The following is a 14495-nucleotide window of genomic DNA, read 5'->3' on the forward strand; positions in this document are numbered from 1 at the left end:
ATTACCGTCACTGTCTGCAACGCCACGCAGCATCGAATGTCAGTATATAGGTAGACTCACTATGACAGGGGGAAGGGGAATGAATTGGTTATTTTGCCTTAGTAAATTACAATTGGCTGTCAGTGTGTTTGCAGGGCCTCTTTGCGCCCACGTCTAACGCCACTGAGAGGGAGCCACAATTAGCTGCATCATAATAACAGCACAACAATAGCGAATACTAATGGTCAGGCATATACCATTCTACCTCAGATTGCATACTATAAGTAAAACAAGCAGGCTTGCTTTTTTTCTGATTTGTTGGTTCACATTAGTACAAATGTATGTGACCAAATTTGCTCAGATGTCGCCATATTCGCTAATTGCTTGCCCTTTTGTAAATGCGCCATGTGCTGTTTGACACACATTGCTGTATGAACTTCGCAGACTTTGTGCGTACTTCTGTGTGCGTAGCAGTAAGCCTGACTTTAAAAAAAAATGTTTTGTGCGCGCGTGCTTATCTTGTTGTTTGTGATGGCGTACCAAATCTCTGTACATACTATAGTGTTTTGTTTCGAGTTCTGATTTGTTGTACTTGTCCGAAGTACAGCGAGTAGGCCTAGTCTAGAAGACAGCCTCTTTTTGCCTCTCTTCGTGAACATTTGCCTAAATGTCCGAATAAAAAAGAAGGTGAACTTAGTGGCCCGGACAGCGACAATGTGAGTACAACTGGGCCAAGTCAACCTAAAACCAAGCATGCTGCACCCCTTCACCTTCGCCGCATTACACGTTTTGTTCTTCATCTTAAGTTTGATTTTTCAGCATCTGGAAGAACATGTCCTTGGACGACACCCTGAGCGACGAAGAGCGTGCGAAACTGGCAGTGTGGGACTATCCAGTGAGTGACAAATATACGAAGATCTGGTGGACCATGCAGGAGGCCAGCATGCCCACGGAATTTGAGGAAGGTGTGCGAAGGGTCAAGGAGTCCAAGGGCTCGCAAGAAGGATTCGCGTTCATCGGTGAGTCATCGGCGAGCCAGCAGGGTATAGCGAGTTTTGGTGGTCTGTCTTCACGGACGCACAACCAGCGGCATTAGCACAGCGGCTATGGAGCCCTGCTGCTAAAGACGAGTTTAAAACCCGGGTTTCCTTAAATCCCAAATCGAGACTCAACCCCTGTGCTGCGAGCTAAATACACGCTCAAAGCATCCCTGGTTGTTCAAATTAAACCACATGAAACTTCCTAGCAGAAAAGGAAAAAAAAGCAACATCAAGCATTGTAGCGATATCTCCCTAAATGTGTCGTTCCTGGACGTCGTCACACGTGTCTTGCGAATATAAACGCACTGCTCGGGGCGTCGAAAAAAAAGAAGAAGAAAAGATTCGAGTGCGCCATTTTTGCTGATATAGCTAATAACGGGTCGCGTTCGAAAACGCTGTTCAAATTGTCAAAAGGAGCAGTCACACAGAAAACAGCAATAATGTCTCGACTTGAGCTTCGTGGTACGTCTTCATGTTAAAAAAACGGCACTTGAAAATGGAGACAAGACAGAGAGCTTATTGTAAAGTAATGCGTTTGTAGCACAGTAAAGAAAATTGGAGAAAAGCACACAAATAAAAAAATTCTGTGGCGATGTAGCGGTAAATGCGAGAAAAATGCATTAGCATTACATCGCACTTCTTTGGGGTCTCGGATCCGTGATTTAAACCGCGCGTTCGCCACGCTGCAAAGTGTTGTTCAGGAGTTCGCTCGACCCCCGGCCGTCCTGCCTCATCGAGAATCGAAGTGCAACTGACGGTGGTCCGAAGTCAACCACCGTCAGCTGTGTGTGTGTGTGTGTGTGTGTGTGTGTGTGTGTGTGTGTGTGTGTGTGTGTGTGTGTGTGTGTGTGTGTGTGTGTGTGTGTGTGTGTGTGTGTGTGTGTGTGCGTGCGTGCGTGCGTGCGTGCGTGCGTGCGTGCGTGCGTGCGTGCGTGCGTGTGTGTGTGTGTGTGTGTGTGTGTGTGTGTGTGTGTGTGTGTGTGTGTGTGTGTGTGTGTGTGTGTGTGTGTGTGTGTGTGTGTGTGTGTGTGTGTGTGTGTGTGTGTGTGTGTGTGTGTGTGTGTGTGTGTGTGTGTGTGTGTGTGTGTGTGTGTGTGTGTGTGTGTGTGTGTGTGTGTGTGTGTGTGTGTGTGTGTGTGTGTGTGTGTGTGTGTGTGTGTGTGTGTGTGTGTGTGTGTAAGGGACATGAGAAGGCCGCTAAGTGAACAGACCGAAGTAGACAAAACTCAATGAAGCAAAAAATAAATGCAAGTAAATTTTAGCATCTATAAAAGCGAAAGGTAAATCATTTATGTAGTATAGGCAAACTGCGAAAAAAGACGGACAAAGCGCAATTGGTGCGTACTACAGCCCACGACGTCTGTCGTATATCATTCTATACCAACTGCTGGCCTACGGCTTCGGCTGTACTCCCCTCGGTATTCACCAGCATTTATTGGTTTGAACATGCAACTCAGCCAACCATCGTGTGGCTTCCATATGGTAAACGTCACGCGTGACTGTACTTGCATTGCAGCGGACTCAACCCGAGTGAAGTACGCCACAATGACCAACTGTGACCTCGTCTCCGTGGGCAGCGAATTCAGCAGAAAGCCGTTGGCACTGGCGGTTCAACAGAACTCGCCCTTGAAGGACCAGCTTTCAAGCGCGTAGGTATACGCGTTGTGGCTCACGTGTTTGTCGGTGGGTGTCGTTATATAGCTGCAGCAATTTACTTGGTTACTGCGAGAGCGCTAAGCGGCTTTACGGTGCTCGAGCTCTATAACGTAAAACTATTCCAATATGTTTTTATTCCAATCTCCTGACGTCAAATTTGCGTAAACACCAACGCAAGCATTCTTGGGCGGTGACCCGCAGGGTTGTCTGAACGGAGCAATTAAACGCTCTCCTCGTTTATAGGAGGTCACTTTTCTTTGCTTTAAAAACGAATGGCATTGGCTACACTGAGCGGCTTGCTTTATCTAATTGGCTGACAAGAGGCGAGGAGCACGCTCAAGTGGAGAGGCATTCGATGGGGCCGATTCAGTGCACTGAAACTCGATAACTGGATGAAGAGGGTGGTACCGGCGTCTGATTGATCCGCTTTCCCTTACTTAGTTTGCAGTGGCTGGCCGAAAATCACGACGGCATGCAGCGGAAGGTTAAGAATGTCGCTAAAACGAATTCTCAACAAAGAAAAGTTGTCAGAACGAGGTCGTAAACGTGCCGAAAGTGCTCGAAAACGTTACACAGCCACGTAAAAAGCTTTAATGTATGCAAATAAACTCATGCCTTACGGCAGATGCGAGTAGCCAGTGCCTGAACGATCGGCGGCAGCAATCTTTTATTCCTTTCCGAACGGGGCAGCCTGCGGCTATTCAGAAGAAAATTCAGTTGTTTTCGGCACATTAATGTATCTTTAACGCGTACACGACACTGTGACATGGTGGGTTCTCGCGGTTTTGCGAGGCCGCGTGACAGGCAGGTAAAGTAGGTGTTGCCCGAAAACTTTTGACCAATAGCCAAGGGCTAATAGCGAAAAGGCATCGCATCATAAATATTTTTTTTCCAATCATGCATAATCAGTGCGTTCACGTCATATCAGATGGGGAGCTATCGCAGTTTTCGTGACGTTGCGTGACAGACAGGGTGGTCCAAAACGTTTTTGACCAATCGCGGTGAGCTGATTGCATAATTGTAATAGAAAAGTTTGGAATATATTTACGTTATAGCACCCCTTGTTTGCTTTGAGGCTACCTTGTCTCAGTCTGTTCATTCAGTTTATTCGGCATCACGTCACATGGTGGTCTTCAAAGCAAAGAAGTGGTAACATGAGCCACTATCCGCATGGGGCTTGTTAGCTCTTACGCAAACACTGTGCAATCGATTGTAAAAGTTCTCAGAGCACGGAAGAGCTTTCATCGCTCACGGTTCGCTCCCATAACAAACACACACATACATACACACACACACGCGCGCGCGCGCACGCATGCATGCACATGTCGGCACGTCGTACGTTTGTCGTCTGCTTCACGTTCGAGTAATGAAGCGGTACCAGCAGATATAGATGGCTACCGAACCCCTGCGAAACGGCCCTACAGTTGAGCCTGCTTACGAAGATGGGCCCAATCATAACGCAAATTGTTCGCTATAAGAAACATTCGTTGTAATTGAGTTACCCTTAAACCCCGTATAAAGGAAGTAATTGCGGCAGGGGACGTCGTCACGACGACTGGCACAGTGGTTACCTGGAATTTCTCCTGAAAACTTTAAGCACATCAGTGTTACCTTTAGACTAGCTAAAGAATAACGAAACGTTAAAAAACCGACTGCGCTATTACGTCTTTGAGACAAGTTCCATTACCATCCGCGGTGGCTTAGTGGCTGAGGCGTTCGGCATGCTGCTGAGAACGAAGTCGCAGATTCGATTCCTGGTCAAGGAGGCCGCATATCGATGGGGTCAATAATGTTCGTGCTATTTGGGGTTTGGGTGCACGTCAAGTAACCCCCGGTAATCAAGATTAATGCGGAGCCGTCCGCTAAGACGTCTGTCATAGCCCCAGTTTTCCTTTGGGACATTTAACGCCCACAAATCAATCAGAAACGTTGCGTAAAAGCGTACTTTCAGATCAGTTACACAGTGAATCATCACGATTTCCACTAGACGCAATGAGAGTGCTGGATTGTGTTATGACGAGGCACTTGTACCTGCGTACCGCCAGCGCTGTCGAAACAGTGCAACACTTCCAGGCGCGGAAGCCTTTGCCGTACGACGAGACTTAATCATTATTTCTTTTTAACGCAATAGCGTTAAGGGACCCATGTCGCAGAAAATCCGGTGTCGGCGTCGAAGGCGTTGTCCGTTAGAGAAAAATCATCCCGAACCAAGCAGGCCCGCCGCGTGCCGCGTAGGCGTTACTGAACTAATTAAATTGCTCAAAGTAAAATATGTCAAAAAATTTATGAAGTACGACTTAAACAGAACCTAAAGACATGATAGCATCGGGTAGTAATTTGAATAAAGGAGAAAACATATTCTGTTACGCGGAAACTCAAACCCCTTTTACAATTGCCGTTTTAGGACTGTCTTAGTAGGAGTGGCGCGCCCCGCTCGGATCCTTGCAGCACCATCCAGAAGGCGCTCGCCTCCATGCATCCGCGGCAGCGGCAGCACCCGCCGTGGAAGGAGAAGAGAAAAAAAAAGAACCAGAAAGCCCACTTTCATGCATAGCGTTCGCCGCTAGCGTTTCCAGGAAAACATTACGGTTGTATAAGCTGTAGTTACCGGGAAACGTGAGAAGCAGTCATGGATCCTTGAATGCCAACGCGTTCCACTCTTAAAGGGGAAGCTTAAGCGTCCTTCAAGTTTTTTCTTTCGCTTTCGGTGTCGACAGAATCCTCAAGCTACTCAACCAGCGTCGCTTGGAAGGCCTCAAGGAAACGTGGTGGAACAAGAACCCCGCCCGTGTCACATGTGACGACAGCGAGCGCCAAAGCGACGGCATCAGCATCCGGAACATTGGTAAGTAGTAGGAGGCAAGACCAAAGTGAGATGGACTAGCCTCCTGTTTTAGTATAAAATTCCATTTCCGTGTGCCAAAAAAAAAAAGGAACAATGCAAAAAACCCTCGCTCCCCCAGCGGCTGCGCTAAGTTGTTGACTGTCACTAGCACCTTTTACAGCTCGTTAACTTTGTTACTACCAGAGCGCTCTACAGCAAGGGGTTTGAAGCTCATGACAAAATCGAAAATTAGAGACAGGAGGGAGAAAAAGCAAATTGTATTTATTTAAATACCTAGATTGTTTATTAAACTGCAAATACATGACTAAGCTGTGCCCGGATTGCAAGCGGTACGTTTGTAGTACCTGCCTTGCCGACATTTTTTTTTTGTTCTTCACACTGAGAGGGCTTCCCTTTTTGTGCACCTGCTGTTGTAATTCGGCTGAGCAAATGTGTGCGCTGTTTTCTTTTTTTCTGCACGCTGTATTTCTTGTATAACTTTTTGGCCGTGTAACGTGCTCTATTTGCATGAATAACAATTTTGCCCACATGTTTGGTCTTTGAATAGGCTGAGGAGGAGGAGGAAATAACTTTATTGGGTCCTAAGGAACCCCTCCCCACCCACTCTTGGTTTAGTGGTCGGCAGGGGTCGCGGACCGCACCCACGTTGGGACGGGAAGCCCGTGAGCCTCCGCCCTTTCGTGAGCCCTCTGGACGGCCCGGAGCTGGGTCTGGTGGTCGTCGCTTCGCAGGGCGTCCACCCAGTCTTCTTCTTTAGTGAACACGGTGCCGCTTAACGAGGAGCATTGCCAGAGCATGTGCGCTAGCGAGCAGTACGATTCGCCACAATCCGGACATTGCGGCTCTACTTCTGGTGAATAACGGCTCAGTCTGCCTCTCGAGGGGAACGACCCTGTCCGAAGCATTCTGAATATCGATGACTGTGGTCTAGTGAGTTTAGCGTGGGGGAGCGGGAAGGTTCTCCTCGACAGCTGATAGTGCGTTGTTATTTCGTTGAAGGTGAGCAGCGGGTCTTGGTGCGCCCCTCCCTCCCCGCCACTTCGCTCGCCACGATCACCGCGGTGCGTGAGTCCTCGCGCGCGTCCGTGCGCCAGCTCATTGGCGTTGGGAAATTCGGGGTGCACGTCGGCCCCCATGTGGGCTGGAAACCATTTGACGATGTGATGACCCGCGGCTCCCTCGCTGCCGAGGACGGCCGCCGCTTCCCGCGATATCGAGCCCGAGGCGAATGCTCTGGCCGTCGATCGCGAATCTGTGTAGACGTAAGGACGTTCGGGGTCCCTCATTGCCAAGGCTATTGCCACCTGTTCGGCCACTTCGGACGTTACCCCCTTGACCGATGCTGCGTTAAATATCGTACCATCGCAGCGTATCGAGACGGCCGCGTACCGGTAGCTGCGCCAGTACTGGGCCGCGTTTACAAATGCCACCAGTCCCGGACAGTTGGCGGTCGATTTCAGCAGTGCTCGGGCCCTCGCCTTTCTACGCCCCTTGTTGAATTGCGGGTGGACGTTTCTCGAAAGGTTCTACCTTGAAAGTGCCCCTGACCGCCGCGCTGAGCGCAAACTTGCGTGCGTTGCACTCTGCCTCTGCATTTATCCCTGCTTCTTCTAGGATGCGTGTGCCGGCCCTGGTAGTCGACAGCCGCACGACCTGTGCCTTGGTCTGCGCCTCGATGATTTCTGATAGTGAATTGTGGACCCCTAACCGATCGAGCTGCTCCGTGCTTGTAGTGATCGGAAGACCTAGCACCCTTTTGAAGCTCTTGCGCGTCAGTGTCTCTATCTTGGCCGCGTCTCTCTTGGTCCATTTTAGCGCCGAGGCTACGTAATTTACGTGACTCATGAGGAAGGCGTGGTAAAGTCTGCTGAGATTGCTCTCGCTGAGCCCTCCCCTGCGGTTCGTCACCCTGAGGATCAGCCGGAGCATGTTCTCCGTTTTGGACGTGAGTTTCATGACAGTTTGCGTGTTACCGCCTTTAGCCTCAATTAGCAGCCCCAGGATTCTTATAGTGTCCACTCTGGGAATCGGCAGGCCGGCACTCGTGTGTAATTTGGTCGATATTTGATCGATCGGCGTCAAATTCCTCATGCCTTGTTTCGAGGGCCTGTACAGCAACAGTTCCGATTTGCTGGGTTACAGACGGAGTCCCGTTTCCTTCAGGTACGCTTCCGTTGTGTCCAGCGCCTCTTGAAGAGCCCGCTCGACTTCCGCGTCGGACCCTCCCGGGCACCACACTGTAATGTCGTCTGCGTACAGGGCGTGATTGACGTTGGTCACTCTCGTCAGGCAGTCCGAGAGCCCTTTCATTGCCAGATTGAATAATAGTGGGGAGAGCACCGCCCCCAGTGGGGTGCCCCTCGCGCCCAGCGTGTACCAATCGGACGTGGCCTGTCCTATTTTGATCGTGGCTTTCCTGTCTCTGAGGAAGGAGCCTATGTAAGAGTGGAATTTCCGGCCGAGCCCCATCACCGAGATCGTTTCCACTAGAAATCTGTGTTTGACCGTGTCGAACGCTTTCGTTAGGTCCAGGGCCAGTATTCCCCTGGTGTCTCTGGTCATGCCATCAATTATATGATTCTTGAGTAGTAACATTACGTCCTGTGAGGAGAGGCCCGGTCTGAAGCCCACCATGTTATGTGGGAAGAGGCCCTCTCTCTCTATGTACCGCGATACTCGGTTATGTATGGCATGTTCGGCCGTCTTGCCTACGCACGAGGTTAGCGATATTGGCCGCATGTTATCCGCCACAAGTGGTTTACCGGGTTTCGGTATTAGTATGACCGAGGCCTCTTTCCAGGCCTCTGGTACGTTTCCCACGCTCTGTTGATTTCTTCAGTGTTGAGGAACCGACTTTCCGTCTAGGTTCCTCAACAGTTTGTTTGAGACCCCGTCCGGGCCCGTAGCGGAGCGTCCGTTGAGACCTTGTAAGGCATCCCAAATTTCCGATTCCGTGAAGGGCGCGTCGAGTTCTTCGACCTCTGCCCCGGCGTATTGTGGATAGTCGCCATCGTCTGACGGGCCCAGTGGGAGATACGTCTCCGCCAGCTCCTTTAGGAACTCGCTTTCCGTCTTGCCCTGCTCCTTTTGCTATTGTAAAATCCTATCGATTGCCAATCTCTGATTGCCTTTGGATTGCCTGTCGTCTAACAGTTGCTTTAGGAGGTTCCATTTGCGCCCGGTTCTCATTTGTCCGTCTACCGACGCGCACACCTCGTTCCGCTGTTGTTTGGAAAGCTCGATCGAGTGCGCTTCGATTTACCGGTTTAGTGCCGCTACTTTCTTTCGCAGTCTGCGATTCAGTCTTTGCGTTTTCCACCTGGCCGTGATGCAATTCTTTGCCTCTAATAGGTGTGCCAATCTCGCGTCCATCCTTTCCACGTTCAGTTCAGTTTGGACAACCCTCGTCGCGGTGCTAACGCCCTCTTTGAGCCTACTAAAAAGACTGTCTAGATCCGCGTATTCGCTTGTGTCTTCCTTCTTTATTTTGCGGAAGGCGTCCCAGTCGGTGACCTTAAATTCTCTCGGTGGTGCCGCCTTGATGGGGTTCGTGACCGCCAGTATGTAGTGGTCGCTGCCGAGGTTTTCGTGCAGGTTGCGCCACTCGGCCCCTCGCACGTTCTTGACGAAGGTCAGGTCGGGCGTCGTGTCCCGCGCCACCGACGTGCCTAGTCGAGTCGGATAGCGGGGGTTCGTCACCAGCTCTAGCGAGCACATAGTGACTGCCTCCAATAGCCGCTCTCCCTTAGGCATTGGCCTTGCGTAACCCCAGGCTCCGTGGGGCGCGTTAAAATCTCCTTCCGCTATTAGCGGGGCCCCCCTGGCCATTGAGGCCGCCTTCGTTATTATGGATGTGAACGACTGTCTGTGGTCAGACGGCGGGCTGTACACGTTCACTACGAATACGCTACGAATAGGCTGAAGTATTTTTTTTAATAAACATAAAAATAAATAAAACTTACAATAGGGTATGATTGGCTCAGAGGACAACTATTTTGAATTTTAGATTACATCAATAAAATTAAATCACCGAAGAAAATTAGCCCCACTTAAACACATTTTCATTACCCAACATGTCGTCACTCTGACAATAGTTTCAACGAATTGTGCATGTGCGGAACCTTTCCGGTCAGTTTCTCCGCGAAGCTATGAAACGAAGTACCTTGCCTCAGTGCAAGGTGTTCCAGGAGCTTGAACTGGGGCAAGGCTTGCGCATACCTCCATAGGATTAGAGTTTTTGTGGGATTCTGGAATGCTGTGGCGTCTCTTGAAATAAAACCAGTCACCTGATAAATACCTTCTCTTTAAACAGGTGGCGTTTTTATCGTCATCTTCATCGGCGTTGTCATGGCTTGCATCACCCTGGCCATAGAGTACTGCTACTACAAGAACCGCAAACCTAACAGCAAAGTGGTCGCCGTCAAAGAATATTCTGGCAAAGACTCTATCAAAGACTCTATCAAGCACTAGTAGCCTTCAACCAGCCATTTACTCCCTAAGCAGCTCGCTCGCTACGTTATACCGAAGAATATTCCCTCGCTTGCTAGAAACAGCAGTGCAGGGGAAACTTACGAGTGAATTTATATTGCTCCAAACGCGTTTTAAGATTAGGTGCGAGTGTACTAAATTATCCAGAGAAATATGCCGGAGTTGCGTTGAATAAAAAAAAACATTTTAAAGTGCTTCACCTTATAGCGACATTGAGAACCACTGTTCTGAGCGGCACTTGTTCCTCCCTTTCACATTAAGATGTCTTTCAGCAACTATCCCTATAAAGGTCCCAGAGCTGTGACTTTGCCAGCCGCTAGCGTAAAGTGACCAGACGGCCACAAAGAAAGTGGGACAGGGCCCGCTTTTACGCGCGTTGCCCAGCGTCGTGCCAGCGGCCAGTGTCAAACTGTGGTGCCGCTTGGCGCCAGAGAGGCAGTTCTAAGCTGCAGTGACCCGAAACGGTGACCAGAACGTTGGTAGTGACGCTGAATGCTGCAGAAAAACATGAGAGGCATCCTGCTAAATCCCGAACAAGAGCATCTGTCACCAGCTGGCGCAGAATCAATACTGTTCCGTTAGCCGGTCATGCATCACAAACCGCATCAAGGCAGAGTAAGGACACCATACTCTAGAGCCAAGTCGCAAATAGATTTGCGATCTGAGCGTACCGTTAATAATGTTTGAGTCGCTAATCTGCCTTGGCAACGTACGGCATAAAACCCCAAACGAAAACCAGAAAAACGAAACAAAACACGTTGCACACATCCCGCCTGTAATCCTGGTTTCCCGTTCCTCCTACACCGCCTCTGTCTACAGAGCCGTCTCCCCCACCCCCCGCACCTCTGTAACCCGCTTTGAACTCTAAACAACATGGTTACTTTACGCTAACAAGAACCCATCCTGGAAATTAAAGAATGTCCAGAAATCAGAAGAGCGCAAACATTTTAATTTATTCTACTAGTATGGTTCTTGTTTCAAACAACTTACACCAGGCTCACGATGCGATGTGCAAGAAAGCGTTTCATTAACTGCGTGTGATAATTGCACAGACACATTTGTACAAGTTTTGAGCACGAATGTACGACTGAATCTATTAAAGCAGTTATTCTGGAGCATCCCACTTCCCGTTAACTTCACACGTGCATTGAAGAAGCAACATTTCACTTCGCTCATATAACACAATGAAAAAGAAACAGCAATTGAACAAATTTATATGACTGCAAGCACACTACATTAACTATAACAATATTTCGCAGCACCTTAGTTGCTTCTGGCACAGAACCTTATGGGCGATGACACGAATGAAAGTATGCAATTTTTTTTATTTATTGCTATGCTAACATTTGAGTGTATGAACGCAGAAGTGTGATGGATGAATTCTGAAATAAAGAGCATCTTCTGTGGTACTACTTTGGCCAATATTCTTTACACACAAGTTCACATACAAAACAACCTACCTATGACAGAGAGCAAACACACGTGACAGAAAAAGTATGGCCATTCGACCAGAGTACTGCGCGGACGTGCACTGGATATCTACTGTATCTCTTTACAGACGTTTTGGATAACGGCATTGCATCGAGCAAAAAATATTTGGCATTTTCGTCCTAAGGGCGAAGCACTGACAGCGATAGCGAGGTTTAGCGTTGCGGACGAACTCCTCCGACCACACGCTGGTGCGACATGTTAGAACAGCGCCACGGCAGCCACCGGGAATCTCGCAGCGCTGGCTTGACGAAGAGTGCCGCAGTGGCGGTGTAGGCGTCGCACCGCCCCGTTGCACGAATGAGACCGACGGGAAACCCAGTGGAGTACTAGATAACGTCAGATGAACGTTCACTGTTGGTTCCGCTCAGACCGGTGCATACATACTGCAGCTCATCAGAAATGCTACTGTGCTTATAGTATGTTAGCGCACAACGCTCAAGCCAACAGGGCAAAGCAGAACGCTGTCCTGGCTCCGCCGCCGAGCCGACTGAGCGGAACGTCGAAGGTGCGTACACTTCGCTTCGTCGTTTTTCCAGCAAAACACACTCCGCGTATCTGGGGACCCTCTAACAATACGCGCGCGACCGTAGTCTAATAGAAGTCTGCTTATAATAGATACGGCAAAGAAATTTAAACCGTAGTTTCCGCCTCTTTACTGCTAACAACTCCCATCTCATAGGCCTATCGAAGACAAGGTCTTAACAGAATTCACGTGGGTCTGGCGTATGTGGGGTCTGGGTATATTGTATCCACTTCCAGAAAAGAAACGGCCCTATCGCGCCTCCGGAGCGCCGTAACGAGGCGCAAGAGGTATCAAAATGTAGCTCTCAACGAGACAAGAAGTGATAACTAGTCGCAGAGCAGGTAAAATTACCTGTACGGGCGCATAAATAGCGTCAATATAGTCGGAAACTAACCACATTGCGCTACACCGCAGTAAATGGTGCACCGCCGTAAATATAGACCTGATTAAAATTTCTTCCTGGGTGAGTTGGTGCATACTTAATTTGAAAATTATACGAGAGCTAAGACCTACATCCACAAAGAAATAAGGACGAGACACAAGCGCTTGTGTCTCGTCCTTGTTCCTTTGCGGATGCAGGTCTTAGCGCTGGTATAATTTTCAAATATATATATAGACCTGTTGAGGGTAAGCGGCCGCAAGGCATAGTTCTTGAATATAGAGCGAGTTTGCTTGGACTAAGCAGGGCACGCACAAGGCAATGGTGTCTGCAAGGCAGCTTCGGCGGTGCCCACAAGAAGCGAGAATTCGTCGCAGAGTAGAAAAAGTTAACGGCAAGGGCCATATATATAGCTCCAAAATAATAAACAAATTACCCACATTGCGCTATCCCCCTGTAAAGGCTGAACCACTGTAGATATAGACCTGTTGAGGCAACGCTACCGTACGGAACAGTTCTGGGAAATAAAGGGAGAAGAAATAAAGGTCGGAAATACACAACAAAGTTGATCCTGGACTAGCCTATAACTCCTTTTTACATCTATTGAAATCCGCTTACATCAGACCTTTTCCCAACAAAACGAAAACGCACTACAGAAAATTCCAAAAACCTTGCATCATAATGAACCCTTTTATCTCAAATAAAAAAGGATACACTGAATAGAAAATTTTTACAAACGAGAGATGCAAATGGCATCCAGAATTTTAAATCTTACAGAAACAAATTAACATTTATACGTTGAAAGACTAAAAGAAATTATATGCACAATATATTCAATCCGCGCATAATTAAACGTAACGACGTCGTCCGGCAAAGGCTAAATGGCGTATTAGGGAGAGTAAACTGTAATGTGCATCAGTCTCAAGAAGTAATTCTAAATAGAACACCAATGTCAGTTTCTTTATTAGCAAATTCGTTTAATGATTACTTTACGTCTCTGATAAACAATCCCATCATACTGCTATAGCTTAGACCATCTTAAGCAAATAATCCTGTCAGTGCATTCCTAACGCCTCCCACTGCTCAGGAAATATATAACGCATTCATAACTTTTCGCAACAGTAGAAGCACGGATGCTGATGGCTTGCGAATTCGCCCTGTTAAATATGTCATAGACATTATCTCTCCAGTATTAGAGCATGTCTTTAAACCTCGCATATTTAAATGGTACATTTCCGAAAGCAATAAAAGTAGCGAAAGCAACTATTAATTTTAAAGATGGTGATAAGAACCTATTATCATATTACAGGTCTATATCGATCTTACCAGTCTTTTCCAAATGCATTGACAAATTAATCAACGTTACAATGGTTTGGTTCTGTGAAAAACATCACTTGTGAAAAACCAATTAGGCTTCACTGAAGGACACTCAACGGAAACGGCACTTTTAAACGAAAACGAATTTATACTTAACGCACATTAACAGAAGTCATTAACACTAGGGGTTTTCATAGACTTCAAGGCCTTCCATCGTATTAACCATGAAACACTACCAGGAAAGCTCGAAACCTATGGCTTTCGAGCCGTATTTTTAATCATAATAGAGAGCTATCTGGAGTAACGATGTCAAATGGTTGTAATAGGAAACCATACATCGAATCTTAAATTGTGGGGTGCCTCAGGGGAGCATTCTTGGGCTGCTATTATTCATAATTTATATTAACTACATAACAAACATTAATTCAGCAGCCAAATATATTATCTATGCCGACGATACCACCTCATTATTTAGGTCTGCTAGCAGTAGTGAACAGCTAGCAGACCTAAAATTCAGCATTAAATAAGCTTAACACATTATGTCAAGTAAACTCATTAACCATTAACACAAACAAAACGAAAGCCATTATATTTCAATATAAAAATTTCAGGGCTAATATTGATGAGCGTATAATTATTGGAAACTCGCCTGTGGATGTAACCTCGTCAGGTAAATGCCTTGGCATCATTTTTGATTAACATTTACGCTGGAATAAACATTCCGATATGCTCAGCGGTGGACTTGATCGTCGTGGAAGCCCTTGTAAAGGGACGTTT

At 47.7% G+C, this 14495-nt stretch overlaps 1 protein-coding gene across 1 annotated transcript in view; it reads left to right on the forward strand.

Moving 5' to 3' along the window:
• Positions 1-11409, forward strand: part of LOC142566327 (ionotropic receptor 25a-like) — a 53597-nt gene extending 42188 nt beyond the window's left edge. The window contains exons 15-18 of the mRNA XM_075677250.1: positions 799-998; positions 2536-2668; positions 5393-5520; positions 9833-11409. Of these exons, the coding sequence (XP_075533365.1) occupies positions 799-998; positions 2536-2668; positions 5393-5520; positions 9833-9990 (619 nt within the window). The 3' untranslated portion in view covers positions 9991-11409. The remainder of the gene's footprint in view (positions 1-798; positions 999-2535; positions 2669-5392; positions 5521-9832) is intronic.
• Positions 11410-14495: the final 3086 nt, after the last annotated feature.

This window comes from Dermacentor variabilis, unplaced genomic scaffold, assembly GCF_050947875.1.
Source record: "Dermacentor variabilis isolate Ectoservices unplaced genomic scaffold, ASM5094787v1 scaffold_12, whole genome shotgun sequence".
Lineage (NCBI taxonomy): Eukaryota > Metazoa > Arthropoda > Arachnida > Ixodida > Ixodidae > Dermacentor > Dermacentor variabilis.